Here is an 18,618-nt window from a genome sequence, read left to right as displayed (position 1 = left end):
GTAAAGTTCAAATTCTTTCTTCATGGGCTGCCTGAACCCATTAACCACTGTTGCTCAGTTGAAATGAAACAGGAAACTAATTCATAGAAAACTTCCTGGTTTGGCTACTGATGAGAAGGGGACGCACACATCCAAAAGGCAAGATATGATCATCTAAACTGAACCATTAAGAGCATTAACATTTTGAATGATTAAGCTTTTTATGTGCAGAAACCTGAAGCATTTACTGTTCTACCACTGACAAAGCAAACTAAAATGGCTAACGTGGCAGTGACCCCTTCATATAAAGATGAGGGGAGCGGACAAGCCCTTGCATGTGCCAGAAAGCAAGTACTAGACTAATGATGTCCAAAATAAAGTATAAAAATACTCAAGTGGCAATCAGTGGTGGGGGGGGGGGGGAGAGAAAAAAAAAGAGAGGGGAGCTACCAGAATGTCATTTTTATAACGTTTCTTAATCCTTTTTGGGTTTTCGTTTTAAAAACTTTTTCTTCAAAATATTTTCTGTATGTATATGTATGTTTTTCCTTTCTCTGTATTTCCTTTTTTTGTTTGCATGTTTTATTTAACCAATGAAAAAGAAAAAATGTAAAAAAAAATCAATAGATTTTTAGATTACATGTTTTTCTACAAGAAATATTTTAGAAATGACCTCACTGCATTTACAGGTAGTCCTCGTTTACCGACCACTATTGGGATTGGCAATGTGGTTGTTAACTGAAGCAATTGCTAAGTGAAACTGTGACCATGCTTACAATCTTACTTCAGCTTTCCTTTGCTTTACAGACCTGCAAAGGTCATAAATTCAAGGTTTGGTCGTAAAGTTACTTTTCCATCATCGTAACTGTGAACTGTCACTAAACAAGCAATATCTATATGTTGTTGGAGATGCAGTGAAATTAATGCTTTATTTAAATATATTGTTTCATTTGGGAAAGAAGTTATTGCATGTATTAACTCTGAGAGTTAATATTTTTGGATGTTTATATTCTTTTGAAGTTTATCGCTATCATATGGAAGTTGATATCTGAACAGAGAAAATTGATTTTTTGTGCTTGCTTATACCCAAAAAACTTACTGTTCAGCATGGGAAAAACAAACATATGACTCCAATTATTCAGTAATCTGCAGAACTGATTAATGTAGATTAACTACGGATGACTGTAACAAATTATGGCTTTCATTTATTGATGTGTATGTGTAATTACATGCTCTATATGTTTTTGTTTTTGTTTTTTTCTTTTATAATTTTTTTTTTGCATTAGCTAATAAAAAAATAAAAACAAGACAGACAGACAGACAGACAGAAGCCATCTTAGAAGTAGCAGTTTGTCCGTTTACTCCTCTCCCCAACAGGCAAGTCTGGAGCACCAGCCTCAGTTGAGAAAATTTACTCATCCTTTTTCTTGACAATAACTAGCTCTGTTTCCTCCTACTTGGCATTCTTTCTCTGGGAGACCAGCTTGGGAAACCCAGGTCTCTTTGAAGGGTTGGGGGAGTATTACAGGCCAATAACAGTAACTGGCAAAGCCAATAACAGTGAGTATGTGTGTGTATGTGTGCATTATTTTTTTATTCATTTTCAAATAGAATTGTTCTCACTATATCCTAGTAACACAATCTAAATGAAATTTTTCATAATGATGATCTCTTTCTTTCATATTATATTTATATCCCAACTTTCTTCTATGATAAAACTAATTATTACAATTAAAGACTCCCCAATCAATTTTCTACCAAGGTACTGAGCAAATCAGGAGCTACTAATCTAGATTTTAGAATGCAAAGATATTCTTTTTTATTCCTTTATATACTTCAGGGTTTTAAAGGATTGTAATACAACCTGAATTTTATGCAATATTCTGCAAGTTGGCTGTTACATTCTGCCTTATTGGCCAACTTCAACATTAATTATGCATGAATATAGTGTTCCAATATGAACTCCAAGAAACTTAGTAAATATTACTAAGTCACTGACATTATAGAGAAAGCTTAGATGAGGAAATAAGCACTGCTAAATTACAAACTTGTAACTGGAAAAAAAAAGTTTAGAAGTTCAGTTTTGAAATCTGAGGGGTACTTATGTCTCAATGCTGTTGAATCGGAACTACCTAGCTGATTTTGGTATACCTTCTTCAGAAACCTAGCCTGATCTGAGCCATTTTCAGAGTCAATCTTTCTTTTGCCCTTCCCACACCTCCCAACCAGTGCTGTTCAATTTTTGCTAAGTCATCCTGCTGACAGAGCCCCAACCTCCCTTACATAACTTATTTGCAACCTACAGGTAGTCCTCGACTTACGACGGCAATTGAGACCAGAATTTCCATCCATAAGCGATGCAGTCATAAAGCGCGACTGCATCACTTACAGACAGCAATCCCTGCAGTCCTGGTTGCCGTTGTTAACTGAATCACACAGTCATTAGGCGAGGCAACTTCCTGCAGGCTTCCCACAACCAAGTAATAGGGAGCTGGCAGGAAACTGCAAATCCCAGGCAGCTTGCAAGCAGGCCAGCAGGCAGGTATGTAGCTGCTGCCAGGTGGGGGAGGGCACGAGAGGGTGTGCAAGGGTACAAGGAAGGTGCAACGAGGCTTGGGGAGGGTGCAAGGGACGTGCAGCAAGGCTCAGGGAGAGTGTGTGAGGGTGCGCAGCAAGGCTCAGGGAGGGTGTGAGGGGGTGTGCGAGGGTGCGGAGGAGGTAGGACAAGGCTTGGGGAAGGTGCAAAGGATGTGCAGCAAGGCTTGGGAAGGGTGCATGGAGGCGCATGAGGGTCCGAGGGAGGTGCGAGGCTCAGGGAGGGTGCACAAGTGGCCAGCGCAATGCAAGCACAGGGATGTCCTTGACTGTCCTTGAGATGTCAAGAATTGTTATTAAAAGAACTATTTGCAATTTGAGATGGTAGTAGCCACTTTTAAATCACAAATAACACCCAACTACAGGGACTGCATCTTCTCATTCAGCCTATCCACCCTTATGCAATTTTGCAGTTTTTGCCTGCATGGTATGACCCACCCGTTTTTTCCCCCTTCACCCAGGTGATTTAATTTAAGTTCATGGTTTTCAATTCATTTTACCTGTGTCTGATTATTACTGATTATAATAATACAAACTCTCACGTGAAAAAGTACACCCTTGGTCTAATACCTGGTCCCCCTTTGGCAGAAACAATTTCAAGAAGGTGTTTCTCATAACTGTCTACCAGTCTTTGACATCAACTGAGAGGAATTTTTCCCCACTTCTCCATACAGAACTTTTTCATCTGTGCAATGTTTGAGGGGTTTCTTGCATGCAGAGTCCATTTCAAAGCAACTCTCGGCATCTAAATGGGATTTAGATCCGGGCTTTAATTTGACCGTTCCAGAACCCTCCATTTACTGGAATATTTAGGGACATTGTCATATGGCAAGGATGACTCAACTTTCAGTCGTGCTTCAAACTTCTAGCAGATGGTCTCACATTATCCTCAAGCATGTACAATGAAGAATACGTAGTGGATTCTATGATAGTGAGATGCCCAGGCAGCTCCAAACAATAATGTTTCCACCATCATGCTTTACAGTTGGCAAGAGGTTCTTCTGGTAAAATGCTGCCTGTGGTTTTCACCAAACATGTCTTCTGGTACGGTGGCCAAATAACACTATCTTTGCCTTATCTATCCAAAGCACATTGTTCCAGAAGTCCTGGTCTTTGCCTAGGTATTCATGAGCAAATGTTAATCTTTCTGGACAGCATAGGTTTCCTCCTGGCACACCTCCCACTAGTTAGATCTAATTTGTGCAGCTTCTTTCTTACAGTAGACTCATGCATTTTGACATCAATAGTGGTGAGAGCTACTGTACCTGTAGGTCACATGATAAAATTCTGGGGTTCTTAGAGACTTCTTTCACATCTTGTGTTCTGCTTTTGGGCTGAACTTGCTGGGATGGGCTGAACTTCTTTGAAAACTTCTGCAGATGATCTTCTGGACATTGGAATGATTGATGTCCAGTGAGCTCTTTCAAACTAAGCATGGTGATACCATACACATCACCAACAAAGAGCAAATGAAACTAAATGTCTGTAGTTTAAATAAGACAGGTCCTTCCCAGATCTTCTCTAATGATGTTCTAATCATTTGCACCTGATCTGGTGCATCTGATTCTAATTTTAGATATTTGAGGTACTGATAAATGTAGGAGTGTATTTACTTTTTCCACATGCAAAATTTGCATGTATGTTTATTCAAATTACAAAATGGACTACAAAATGTAAATGTTGCATGACATTTGTTATATTATGCCCCCTTTATCAATATTCTTGAAATGAAGATCAAATATCTATATGTTGAAATATGTTTAAAAAGTAAAAAAAATGTCATTGAGTGTACTTATTTTTTCACAAGACAATTGTTTATTGTTTATTATTCCCATATTCTAATAGGATAGAGAGTGTCTATGCTATATATATAAACATACAGATATCATGGAACCTTTTTCTTTTTCTTATTGGATTCCCCAAAACTGAGAATTTTCACTGTATTTAGGAGAAGAGCCATGGATCATCACATGGAAACAAACCTTTTCAATGGTATGGTTGTAGGAGATTTTTTCTAAACATACATTCCATATACTACTTTTCATCTTAACCTCAGACATAAGTTAATATAGCTTCCAACCAAGGCTTTCATGGTTTTCAATCAAAGGATGAACAGATCTAATTATTCCCATTTTATTATACAGTTGAACTAACATGTATTTCCATGTTTCCAGATGAAAGAAAAACTGTAAAAAATTATTGTATAAATCCTATTGTGCAAAACTTGAAAAACAGATTTTTTAATAACAGAATCCTCATAAAGAACTCTTAAGCAGTTGGGATTAATTCTCCTATGCTCATACACACACACACACACACACACAGGGAGAGGGAGAGGGAGAGGGAGAGGGAGAGGGAGAGGGAGAGGGAGAGGGAGAGGGAGAAAGGAAAAAAATCCCAACCCTGCCATATAAAATCTTTCAGAACTAGACATGCAATGTGCTACTTCAAAGTGATTGCTGTACATATTTGTTTATTCCAACTACTTTTTACATAAATAGCCACACTTTCATATTTCAAATTAAAACAATATGTTGTTAGAAAATTATTCAAATGAAGTTAGTAACAGTTGCTCAAAGTGTGACAATGCTTAAGCACCAACTAGTTTGGTCTTAAGTGATCAAGTATATACTTTCTGCCAAAGGATAAGCCAGTTCTACTGCGGAATATTTACCACTCTGTTAGTCTTAACAGGGAAATGATTTGTGACACAAAAGGAAGTCTGAAACTCACAGACTGAGTTCAAAGATAACATGCCAACCATAGTTATTGGTATATAAAGTAGAATTGCCTTAGTCTTAATAAAGATTTCTCCTTGTTCATGTTTCTAATGACAGTGTCTCACTACCACTTCAACAAGCCATACAGTATATCCATCAGTCTCAGGTTAACTGTTGGCACAGATGTTACAATAGTGAGTTATATGGACATGGTTTCTTGATTTTATTAACATATCTATATTAAAGTGTAATAAATGGAATCTGGAGTACACTATTTTAGGGACTCTCCAATTTTGTTAATAAGTTGTACTCCTGATTAATTAAAATATCTAAGCTACCAAAAACATGTACAGGACATATATGGGTTGATGTGTTATTAATTGAAGCATTTCCAACATCAGATTTTGTCATCCAATAAATTAGTGGATCAGTTTTATTATCATAAAATTCCTTTAAATTATATTTGAAAGAAAAATATCTTTATTTCACTGATATTTGTGAAGAAAAATATCATCCATCTATTGATAGCAATAACATTACCATCAGGTATCTGTTAATATGTCCCATTCTATTCCATCTCCCCACCTGTTCTTGCCTGTGCAGCTAAAAAGAGAAAATGTAAGCTTCTTTCCAATATACTACTATTTCCCTCTTGCTTTGCGGTGCCCTTGCTACTCCACCAGACTTTTTCTGTACCTAGGAGCATACTGTATATCGTAAGACATTTGATTTGGGAGGCAATTCTCAGTGTCATTAGCAATTAGAATTGCTAATGAAGATATCAAAGTGGTAGATAGCTTCTGCCTTTTAGGATCAATCACCAATAGTAAATGAACAAGCAGTCAAGAAATACACCACAAACTAGCACCTGGTAGAGCAGGCCATGAAGGCCCTGAAAAAGATATTCAAATGCCGTGATGTCTCTATACCTACAGAGATCAGAATAGTGCAAGTAATGGTATTCCCTGTGACACTCTATGGAAGTGAAAGTTGGACTTTGAAGAAGCAGGATAGGATGAGTATTGGCACTTCAAACTTTGGTGTTAGGGAAGACTCTGAGAATACTATGGGCAACCAAGAAAACAAACACATGGATCATTGAACAAATCAATCCAGAGTTCTCACTCAAGGCAAAATGAGCATGCTCAAATTATCCCACTCTGGACACATTATGCAAAGCCCTAGCTCTCTAGAGAAGGCTGTAATGCTGAGAAAGGTGGAAGGGAAGAGAAGAAGAGGACAACCAGCAGCAAGGTGGATAGACTGAGTTACAGTGGCAATGGGTGCACTGTTGGAAGACCTGAAGGACCAGGTTAGTGACAGATCATCACAAACATCTATTTATGTGGTCACTAAGAGTCATCACTGACCTGATGGCACATAATCAATCAATCAATACCAAAAATATTTATAGAAATATATTTAAGGCAACTGAAGAAAAGAAAAAAGGGGAAAACCTCAGTTTTAACCAAAAACTTACTAAGGCATAATTCAGGGATTACGCCCATTTCATAAAACAGAAAAGCACATTCTCTCTTTTCCATACCCTCTTTTATCGATTTACAAGGGTCAACTGCACACCCTTCAAGGTATAATATGCAATGATTGTGTCTATCTAAGGGTGTAAATTTGCTACTGCAATGTTGAACTTACAGAAAGGGGGTTTCAAATACATATGGCTAAAACCAGATGAACAAGTTGTAAGACTGCAGCCTATAATCTGCATACACAAATGAAGAAAAATAACTTAAATAAATTAAAATTAAGAGAACAAAGTGAATAAATCTAGGAAAATTGATGAGTTCCAAGAATGAACATACTATTACTGTGACAGCTGAAAAGAAACTGAAGAGGTTCAGCAGGAATCATGCAAGCTATACCTGGGGCAAGCCTTCTGCCAAGACAATACGTACATCTAGACGACTGCAAAGAGACTCTGAACAAGCACATTATGTATGAATCATAGGAGTTCACAAAGAATAACTAGTTACCATTCAAGAAACATATATAAAACTAATATCAATATACTCCAAATTGCTTGCACACACACACCAGATACTGCTCATGGTTTCTTTCCTCTGCCCCCATTCCTCTACTCCTAATTCTTGGTGTGTCTTGATTTCTTTAGACTGCAAGCTTGAGAGTAGGCTTTGTCCCTCTTCTTAAAATGAAACTTTTTCTGAGATCATAATTGCCTGAAAAACAAACTAAAAGTTAAGGAAACAACTTAACCCTGTTGGCTAATCATGAAGGGGTCTTTGATTTGAATATGTATATAATCCATGGATGATAAGAATATGATCTCTTCAGTTATTTGGGATGGAGATCTATTGGAAAAGAGGTCCTTCCCTTCCACCCCAAAGTAATATTTGATCTTAAGGACCCCAACACCCCCACATTTATCCCTGTCCTTAAAGGCATATGCAGAAAACCCAAGGCATGCATGCATTCATTCATTCATTTTTCAAATTTCTATCACTGCCCATCTCCCCTAAAAGGGGACTCTGGGTGGTTTTACATGTCCCTTAAGTAATTCAGAACCTTCATTGAAGAAGTCCTCCCTGGACCCTGAGGCTTAGAATAACTACAGTCCAGTTACTACTTCTGGGGGGGCAAGAAAATAGCCATTCATCTACAAGTGTGTTTGAAGGAACCCAATTACCTAGCTCTGTCTCACTCTGGTTCAGGCCTGGATGTAGCACAGACTCTCTTCCTGAGATTCTGGCATATGTTTGTACAGGGAACAGACAGTACTATTACTAGAATTGTCAACGAAGTGAGGTGGCTGTGCATGCATGTGAATGCACAGATTCCCTTTGGAAGTCTTCAAAGAAGTCATGTCAAACCTTGCAAAGGATGCAGCTGTTTCAATGTCTTTACAAGGAGCAATTGATCACACTAACAAATTTTGAAAAACACTCCTTTGAAAGCATTACACAGCCTTAATGCATATACCTACATTAGAGAAGAGACTCTGTAGAATATAATTAGCTTAAATTCAAAATTGAAAAAAAAATATTGGGGGATAAAAGCTGGTTAAGATAACAGAAAATTCTATGTGTGCTGACCATGAAATAAGGACTTGTGAGTTCAGTAGGATTTATTCTTTGTAGGTATGCTTCATATTAGTGATTGTATCATATTTCTACATTATTCAATAACATTCATGTGCTTTATATGGAACTCAACATAGTGTCTTAAGCAGTTAACACACTTTCACCTGTGCTTTGAATTGCCATTTTCTTTCCTCATGGCACAACACTTATCACATACACAATATGTGTGTGTGTGTGTGTGTCATTTGTTACTAATTGGCTAACTTCAGGTAACAAGCTAAGTAAATTGAAGCTATTCTGCTTTGCATTTGTTGTAAGATGTTCCATTGTTTTGTACCATTTATAAAGCTGTTTAGTGGGCTGTATGGGGTGTCCAGGGAGGGGTAGCACCTCTGGTGGAGGGGCCTGCCATGCCCCTTTTTAGGGCTGCTCATTCACCCTTGGTCCCCACCTGGTGCTAAGCTCTCATCTGTGGCTCCAAGTAGCTGTAACATGCACAGCGGCCATTCCCTGGTAGACCATCTTGACAGACAGGCCAAACCAGGTGAGGGTAGCTGATGGGTCTTCGACTCTCAGCGAGATAGGGGATTTGTCTATCTCAGCATGTGAAGTCTGGCCCTGGCAGATTGAATGGTGGAGACTGATCAACAGTCCAATGGTCAAGAAGGCAGGCCCAGCAGGCATTGTGGAGCACTAAGAACACAACAAGACACTTAAGACATCCTGCTTATCCATTGCAGCAGGAGAGGTCTCCAGCTGTAATGGTTCTCCATGCCACTGGATTAAGGTCTTTTATGCTGAGAGTGTGGGACTGCCCCTGTGCAACAGCTGTTCCACTTAAAACTGCACAGGTTTATTAGTAACAAGTGATTTAACCTTTAAATATAAAACTCTGTTTCTATGTATATCCATTTGCTGTTTTACTCTGCTTATTAATGGGGAAAAACCCCTTCTAAGCTCTTTCAAATATGAAATGATGGGTTAGGCCACTTTAATTTAAAGTCAGAAATCAAGAAAATCTTTCGTGCAATACAAAAAGCAAAGAGGTACTAAATTCTTCCACTCATGCTTGCCACCCACTTTCCTGTCTCAAAGTCAAAAGGTTCTCCTTGTTTTTGAGTATTTCTTTCTCAAAGCAACACCTCTAATTATCTATTTTTAGAAATTAACTTTATCCAATGTAGGAATCTTTGGTATGAAAAATTGTTTCCTATAAACGAAATCAATACACCAAGCAGGTGGATACCTTTATTCTTACATCACAGAAATTGTTAATTTTAAATGAAAACATGCTTGGTACTCTTCATTTTAAATTATGAAATGGCTCTAGCCAACAGAAAGAGATTGCATTTAAAATTGCCCCAAGCTGTTAAAGATATTAAGATATGGAAGATATTAAAATGTGGCCTGCATTCTAGGCACTAATGGTTAACATTAAAATGTGAAGTATTAACTAAAGAGCATATATTTTAAAGCATGATAATTATTTCACATAAATAAAAATACAGTTCCATAATGTGGTTCAAAAATATCATATAGTACCATTAACTCACAAGGAAACAAGTGTGAGCGTTGACATTTAGAAGCCTTCACAAACACAGCACTAAACTTCAATTGGCCTAACAGAATCTCCAAAACTATTTTACAAATAAGAGGAACCAACTCCATTCCAAATTGGTATTTCCAAACAAGTTAATCTTTATTTGTCCTAAACATTCTAAGGATCCATAACCAAAGCTCAGTTGTGGCTCTCTAAGAAAACACACCTAAATTGTGCAACATAAACTTGCACATTCATTAAAATGTTATGTATTTTCACTTTGAATAGCAACAAAAAGTCTGATAAATTACTACATGGTTCCTATATTCAGAAAGTATGTACAACATTCCCAAAAAGAAAAAATATCTAAATATACACTGAAAGTATTAACCAATTTAGATGGATATGTAAAAATTCTCTTACCTGTCCTGTGACTGCTCCTCGTACATTCTCTCCTTTCCCTCCTTAAAAAGCCTTATAGCTCGTTTTGACTTTTTCATGAGACTATCAATATAGATTTTAAAATATTCATTTTCACTGAGCTGTGCAAGTTTCTGGTTGTCATCATACTTGCTCAAAATAAGTCGCAAGTGTTGGTAGGTATCCGGTAAAATGTCAAGTATGTAAGGTGGGCTATTTTTCAACTGAAGTTTGGGATTCTGACACAGTCTGACCTACAATTAAAGAATAATTTACATAAATTTAACAATAAATTCACCCAAAGTCAAAACTTTACTGTACATAAGAAAATGGTGGAAAGCTGACACCTAAGCTATAACATTATCCAGAACTCAACTGTCCAAATAGAGAGACCTATTGTGAATGCAAGTCAAGAACACTGTTGGTTCCTAACTTACTTACTTACTTGCTTATTCAATTTCTATAGCTGCCCATCTCAACAAGTGACTCTGGGAAGCTATAGAAATCGAATAAATTTCTATAGCCGTTGACAAAGGCTGTTGAAAGAATTTTAATATTATTGATCAACAAGAAGAAAAAGCAATAAAAATAGCAAGAGTTAAAGACAAAATTGTACTGAAATCAGACTGTATGATTTCCTCATCTTATAGCTTTATCAGGATATTTGAATAAATACAGCACCTTGCTGGTCATACATCAAAAGTGAGGAAAGAGTGATATTTATCTCTTGTCTTCTATTTATGTGCTTTTAAAATTTTACTTCCATTACAAGCCATAGGAAGGAATTAATTGAACACCATCCCCAAAACAGATTTAAGTTTCCACTCCAGGTATGGTACAGATTTGTCAGTCTATCTAAATCACAAATTCGTCCAAACAATCTGTCACAACCAATTATGTTACCATTGTTATTACTTATTAGAATTCTTTATCTCCTACCTTTTCAGAGGAGCTCAAGGCAGCATGCATAATGATCCCTCCTTCTATTTTTCTCCAAAACAACCTTGTAAGGTAGGTTGGGCTGAGAGAGAGTGACTGGTCCAAAATCACCCAGTGAGATTCCATGGCTGAGGGTGAACTAGAACCTCCCTACTCCTAGTCCAACACTTTAACTGTCACACAACACTGCCTTTCATAATATAAATTATGACATATATTACTGCTATTGTTATTGTATATTATCTGTAAAATCATTTATCATTTTTCATTATGAAAATAATATCCAAACAAGCTTTATATTGTCTTTTATCTTATTAAGCTGTTCAGAGTCCTCTGGAGTTGGATGGCCTCTGAATTCAGTAAAGCAAATACATGTTAAAGATTTTATTTTTTTAAAAAAATGTATGGAAATGAAAATAGGCATCTTCGTCATCATACAGATATGTCAAAACTTTACACATACTGCTTATGTGTAGCAAGTATTCCATCTGACTAAAGAGACAGCACACCCTACAAAAGAAAACAGTTCCCCTTTCAGAGGCTCTTCCATTACACTGGAGGCCAATACACTTAAATAGACGCAACAGAACAATTCTGCAGTTACCTTGGTATATCAGTTAAGGTTTTTGCAATGGGCAGAGCCAATTAAAAGAAAAAAAAAAGTATACTGTCAATATTTTGTCTTTGCTATATGATTAGGAAAACATATGTTGTATGCAAAATAATATACTAAGTTTCCCTTCTCAGCTAGTGCTACATTTCACCTATTGTATAGTTATTTATTCTGTTTTTTTAATGTTTTAATAAATAAACTATTAAAAATATTTCAGCTGAAATGAATTGGTCCAAGGGTCTTATCTGGGGTTTCTGAGCATATTTTCTAATGCAACTTTTAGATATTTGTATTATTCCATAGTTCCTATGAACAAGATGACTTGAAAGAACATTCACTTTGTAGTAACAAGACGCCAGTAAGTCAGTAACATAATTTTTTTACAAACTGAATTTGTAATGGGAATTTTAATTTCCCATTAAAATACATACACTTGATTATTTTCTAAGGTTACAATAATTGTTCAAGAGCATTTTAGTCTAAATATTGAGTGCATATTTCTGTATAAGTAGTACATAATTAAGCAATAGGTCACATTTAGCTAATAATAAACTGCAGGAAAAATATTTTTGGCTTGTTTTAAAAAGGCCAAGATTCCTTTTTTGTGAAAACACAACTTTTAAGGTTTTCCAAAGAAGGGAAGGGGAAATCACAAGGTTTGATTCTGCACACCAAATCACTCCTTGTATACTTCTATACAAATGTGAACAACTAATTGCAATCCCACGGTGGAAAAGTGGTCCTTGTAAGTCTGCCCTTAAACAGTTCTTCATAAGGGAAAACTTCAGAAACACTTCATCCAACAAATAATAAGGAGCAATCTAGTTCCTTTAAGAATGTTTCATTCACTGCATAGGGAATGCAGTCAAACAGTTCCAAAACAGTTTTAAAGTATAAAAACTATGCATTATTTAGTTATTTATATGGATCTGGACAAGTATAAAGCAACTGGCCCAGACTTAGTTGCAAAGACACTCCATTAAAATTAAGTAAACATCTTACATACTTTATCACAGCTAAAAAAAATTTCTTATGAGATTATCATTCTATTCTATACCAAAGGATGGTTATAAAAATATACATATAAATGAAAGCAGGCTTCCTTAGCACAGGAAATCAGAATGGCCTCACACCCGTTACACCACTTCCTCATATACAGAGTTAATTACTCTCAGGTGCTAAAAATTTGGCCAGAATGAAATTGGCCCATTTCAACTGCTTGCCTAATAAACAATAAAATATCAACTAGATAAACTGGTTTACCTGACAACAAGCAGATCCCAAATATTTTAAGTCTTTTTTTTTTTTATCCAAAGAACCAAAACCTTTTTCTGCAAGGAAAAAAAAAGCCTAACTATGACAGAGTACAGAATAAATTTCCATAAACTAGTTTTAGTTTATATGAAAACCATGTGCCTATTAGCAAAGATACAATTGAAACTAAAATTTCAATTAAAAAACAAAGTGAAAAGATTTATTGATGACATTTTTAGTGGGACAAATTAAATTCCTGAGCTGACAGCTGTAATTTGTCAATAACAATCTTGATAAATTACTAGGGTTTTTTATCCAATATTTCCACAGTCTAATTCTCCATTAAAGAGGTAGAAAATTAAGAGATCCTCCAATAAAACTGTAGAAATGGGATAAAAAAGCAAATACTTCTTTACTTGGCACTGGTTAACATATATGACCATTGCTGAGAATTCTGTAAGAATTTTGTCCCTACACCAGGAAAGCAGTCAAGTTGGGAGAATGCTGGACTAGCCTACAGTTTGTTGTAATCATGAGTCATTTAACAAGACTGTGTCCTATTTTACACTACCCAGTTTACAGACCATAATATATGACTACATATCACACTAAGCCCCATTCCCCAACCCACATTACTGCTTAATATGATGTACAAACTCAGTCATAGTCAAGGTAAGAATTTGCTACCACCAGTGCTGCCAACACTGCTCATTTTGGTGCAAGGAGAGGGGTTGTTGATTGTCACAAAAAATATTAATTAAATATTTATTATTAGTTCTTTGTATGGGCCATTTGACAGGGACGCGGTGGCACTGCGGGTTAAACCGCTGAGCTGTCGATCGGAAGGTCGGCGGTTCGAAACCGCGCAGCGGGGTGAGCTCCCGTTGCTCGTCCCAGCTTCTGCACACCAAGCAGTTCGAAAACATGCAAATGTGAGTAGATTAATTGGTACCGCTTCGGCGGGAAGGTAACGGCGTTCTGTGAGTCATGCTGGCCACATGACCCGGAAGTGTCCTATGGACAACGCCGGCTCCAAGGCTTTGAAACGGAGATGAGCACCGCCCCCTAGAGTCGGACACGACTGGACTTTACGTCAAGGGAAACCTTTACCTTTACCTTTACCTTATGGGCCATTTAACTGGAAAAAGTGATTCTCTGTTTTTAAGGGTTAATAGTAATAGAGCGACATTGGGCTAAGGGTAGCATGTATCAACTGAGGTATTAGGTATATTAAATGCAAATTAGAAATAAATAAATAAATAAATAAATAGATTTATTTCCCTGCCTTTATTATTTTTATAAATAACTCAAGGAGGCAATCATACCTAATACTACTTCCTCCTATTTTCCCCACAACAGCAACCCTGTGAGGTGAGTTGGGGTGAGAGAGTGACTGGCCCAAGGTCACCCCCCCAGCTTTCATGCCTAAGGCGGGACTAGAACTCACAGACTCCTGGTTTCTAGCCCATTGCCTTAACCACTAGACCAAACTAAAGATTGGAAATCTGAAATGTTTAGCCAATGGGAAGGTATTCCCAGAAGCAAAGACAGAGACAATGAAACAGCGTGCTAAGAGCTGAATTTAAAATTGTGCCACATATCAGACTGATTTGGAGAGAAAAATAATACATGTAGAGAGAGAGAAATAACAATTCAGGGCACAAATGGAGGCAGGAAAATCAGAACTACTGACAGAAAGCCAATGGGAAGCAATGAAATTTGGGAACAAGCAAGGTTCCTCCTAGTCAACCCTAGCTGATATTGAAAAGTTAAACAGGATTAGACCTACTAAATTGTATTTGGACAGGAGACAACCAGGGAAACATCAGCAATGTAAGCTAACTGGTATCATAGAAGTAACTGCTGAGCAACAGAGTAGCTGTATTTTGTTGTGAACTACTTATGTGTTAAGAAAAGCAATATACACAATTATACATTGACTATTCATAAAAGACCCTTTGGGGGGATGCCGCTTTCACGAAGTTTTCTAGGAAGACAATATCGGTGACTCAGTCCTTGCACAGGGGACCTTTCACCTTTCATTCATAGAAGAGAAGCATGTACTTATCCTTATTTATCAGAGGTTTCTGGCTAAATATTAACATGCATGGAAATACAGGTTCAAATATAGAAGTTTTACATCACAAGAATGTATCTCCTCTCCCTTCCAATCAGCTTCCAAAAGATCTTTCTGACAATCAAGATACATACAAGAATAATGAGGGATTGCTACATGGGCTATCATAAGATGGAAAAATTATTCTAAATAAGAATTACATGCACAAAATTTTGATAAACCAATTCAAACATCAGAACAATACATTGCTCAGGAGAGCACACTGAACTGTGGTGGGCAGGGGGCATGCAGGAGACAGGAAGCTGTTTTTGAAATTCCTTATCTTAGAACATTGCTCACTATATTAAGGCACTTCAAAAATCATGTGCTGGTGAGGCATAGTCCAATCTAAACAAGAAGATTAAACATTTTCATATTGTTTCAATATCAGTTATAAAATGAAAATATCATCGAAAAGCTTCTGAAAGCTTGGTCCCAAAAGTAATAGTGTTCGATTTTGACCAGTGAGCTATTGATTATGGATAATCTGAACACCTAAACAAACTTTAACACACAATTTTCTAAATCTAGACTTAATCAGTATACACTCTGCCATTTTGGGGTGGGGGGGACTTGCTATCACGTCCATAAAGCAATTTCCTGTACTCTCAGTTTTATGTTGCAGCACAGAATCTTAGTAGATTATCCCAGATCATCACAGTATCCAAGGAGAAACTTAAAACTACACATACTACAAAACTTAAGATGTGACAAAATATCTCAGCAGATATGGTTTTTAAATGGCATGCCACAGAGGTTTAAACCCAAGGACATTAGAAATCTCTCTCAAATCAGATAAATATCATGATTAGTATGTAAGTTTAATTCAAAGGATGAAGAAAATTAATATGAATTTATAACATGACATTTTAAAAAATCTTTCCCATAGAATACCAAAATTAAATAAAATTGATATATTAAACACACATTTCACTGAGCCTTTAAAAAACAGAAGCAAAATATAAAAACAAAACCCAATTCAGTTAGAGTATCATAAAAACAAGGATTTTTAACTTTAAACTAAATAAGTATTTTTCACATACACAGATCATGGGAAGGAAATATAACATTTTGAAGCTCAAACAAATCAAAATCCTACTTGATTTTGTAGACCAAGTACTAACAAACTTCACAGTCGTTGGGATCAAAGCCATGATTCCATTTACCACACTAACTTACCAAAATAGTATCAATCATGGTTTTTAATATTTGTGTTGCTGGTTTGTGTTTTACAGTTTTAAACTGCTACCATGTAATAGTGCTGTGCAAATCCTTCAAAAGAACCTTCTCAACTGAAAGAAGTGTGGCAGAAAAAAGTGTGGCAGGGGGAGAGAGAAAGAATTGATGTCAAGGTATGCATCTGAGTGTGAAGCCTTTTCTCTAGTCTCAGAGAAAGACATCCAACTGATTCCATGAACTGGGATTGCAGGCTAATTGTTCTTTAAAAATTAAAATAATCAAGAAGAGCTGGTTCAAATTCTTTTCAAATCCCAAATCCACTAAAAAAGATGGTTCCAATTGTTAAAGCAACCTTTTTCTAGAGTCATGCAGCTGTTTTGGGAACTGCTCTTGACTGTTTGCATAGATACGTGCATGCACATATCACAGCCAAGAGACCCAATGAATCAGCCATATAAGCCTAAAAAAAAGATATGGCTGCTTTAACAGTTTGAAAATACTGGCTTCATTTATAGTCTGTGCTGTTCTGAACCAGCTCTTTAGAAGAATTTTTGCAGCTCTAATATTCAATTGTTATAAGATGTCTTGAAATCTGAGGTAAACAGGCAAGATATATTTTAAATAAATAAAACCAAAAGTAAGGAGTCAATATAGGTATCTTATATTGTGCATTTAAAGCATGGCCAACACTTTTAAAAACATTTTTACTTTGGGAAGACCATAATTAGCAGTCAAGCATTTTTGCAAAATGCTCCACATTCAATTTCTGGTATTTCTGGTCAAAAACATCAGAACAGAAAACGCTGTGAAAGATTCAGGCCCTAATAGGCAATGCTAGACTGTATAAATATTCTGAATTGGCAAAGCCAACTTATTATGTTTACATTCAATGTAATATAAGAGCCAGTTTGGTGTAGTGGTTAAAGGCATCAGTCTAGAAACTGGGAGACCATGAGTTCTATTCCCACCTTAGGCGCAAAGCCAGCTGGGTCACCTTGTGCCTGTTACTTTCTCTCAGCCCTAGGAAGAAGGCAATGGCAAATCACTACTGAAAAATCTTGTCAAGAAAACTGCAGGGACTTGTCCGGGCTGTCTATGAGAATTGGACACGACTGAACGAATTTTTTAAAAAAGTAATATAACTAGAATTGCGCACCTATATTCTGTAATTTGCTCAAATTTCAAGTTACAGTATTTCACAGAATTATACAGTTGGAAGAATAACCCAGGTTACATCATGTCCATCTCCCAGGTTAATACTGGAATCCAGCAAAAGTCTATACAGCCAAGAAAGGGACAGACCATAATCTCTGCACTTAATTGTTTTCACTCTTAACTGCTTTTACCCTAAATAAAAGTTTGTTTGTTTAAAATTGTACTAACAACTATGATCAAAACTTAAAAGTGGAATTCCAAACAAATACAGATTTGGAATTGACAATGACCTGGGCAATTAAATAAAAAGCTTACAGGTCTTCCACACTGAGTTAACAATAAATTTATACTGGTATTTTAAATTCTGAACTGATTCTAAGGAAGCAGGCATTGCAAAAATATGTTTTAATCTGAGTTACTGCCACACTCTTGACAGTACTTACTATCTTTAAACAACTTTCATAAAAAAAAAAACTAACTTTCATGAGACATCCAAAGCAGGTAGTACATCAGGATTCAATTCCTGGAAAAAGCTGTAACTAACTTGCCACACAACAGTAGTGGGAATAATACAATGCATAAATCCCCATAAGTAACTTGTGTACCTTGATTATTAATGCAAATGCTTCCAAGTGTTTATATCAGGCCTATTTCATGTACAGAATCCATAAAGAGGGATTATTAAACGTTTGCGTGGAAACATGTACTATTAGACAAATAGATTGGTGATCTCTTGAAAAATGTTTTATACACTGTGTGTAAGAGTATCACATAGTTCTATGCATTTAGCATTCTCTACTTACAATTATGATGTTTTATATATATGACAGTGAAAGCACCCACACAAATCTATGCATAAAATGTAATTCTGAAGGATTAAAAATAGGTCATTATATCAAGCTTATCACAAATGGTCCATATATAATTTTAAGAATGTCCTACCTCTATAACAATAAACAATGTTTTAGTTCAGGAAAAAAAATGCGCTCAACTCCTTCTATCTGTATTTCCTAATAGATGACCCTACTGCTATAATCTACAAAGTAATTCTA

General features: G+C 36.4%; 1 protein-coding gene across 3 annotated transcripts in view; it reads right to left on the bottom strand.

Annotated features, from left to right (window-relative positions):
- Positions 1-18,618, bottom strand: part of CBLB (Cbl proto-oncogene B) — a 91,397-nt gene that overhangs the window by 71,058 nt on the left and 1,721 nt on the right. For 2 of the 3 annotated variants that reach the window (XR_010068094.1, XM_063305584.1), the window contains exon 3: positions 10,314-10,564. The exons of the other annotated variant lie outside the window; for it this stretch is intronic. Coding sequence is in view for 1 of the 2 variants with exons in the window: in XM_063305584.1 (XP_063161654.1) it covers positions 10,314-10,564 (251 nt within the window). In the remaining variant the exon portion in view is untranslated. The remainder of the gene's footprint in view (positions 1-10,313; positions 10,565-18,618) is intronic. 3 annotated transcript variants of the gene reach the window in all.

Source organism: Candoia aspera, chromosome 5 (genome assembly GCF_035149785.1).
Source record: "Candoia aspera isolate rCanAsp1 chromosome 5, rCanAsp1.hap2, whole genome shotgun sequence".
Classification (NCBI taxonomy): Eukaryota; Metazoa; Chordata; class Lepidosauria; order Squamata; family Boidae; genus Candoia; species Candoia aspera.
This window is presented reverse-complemented; position numbering and strand designations above follow the sequence as displayed.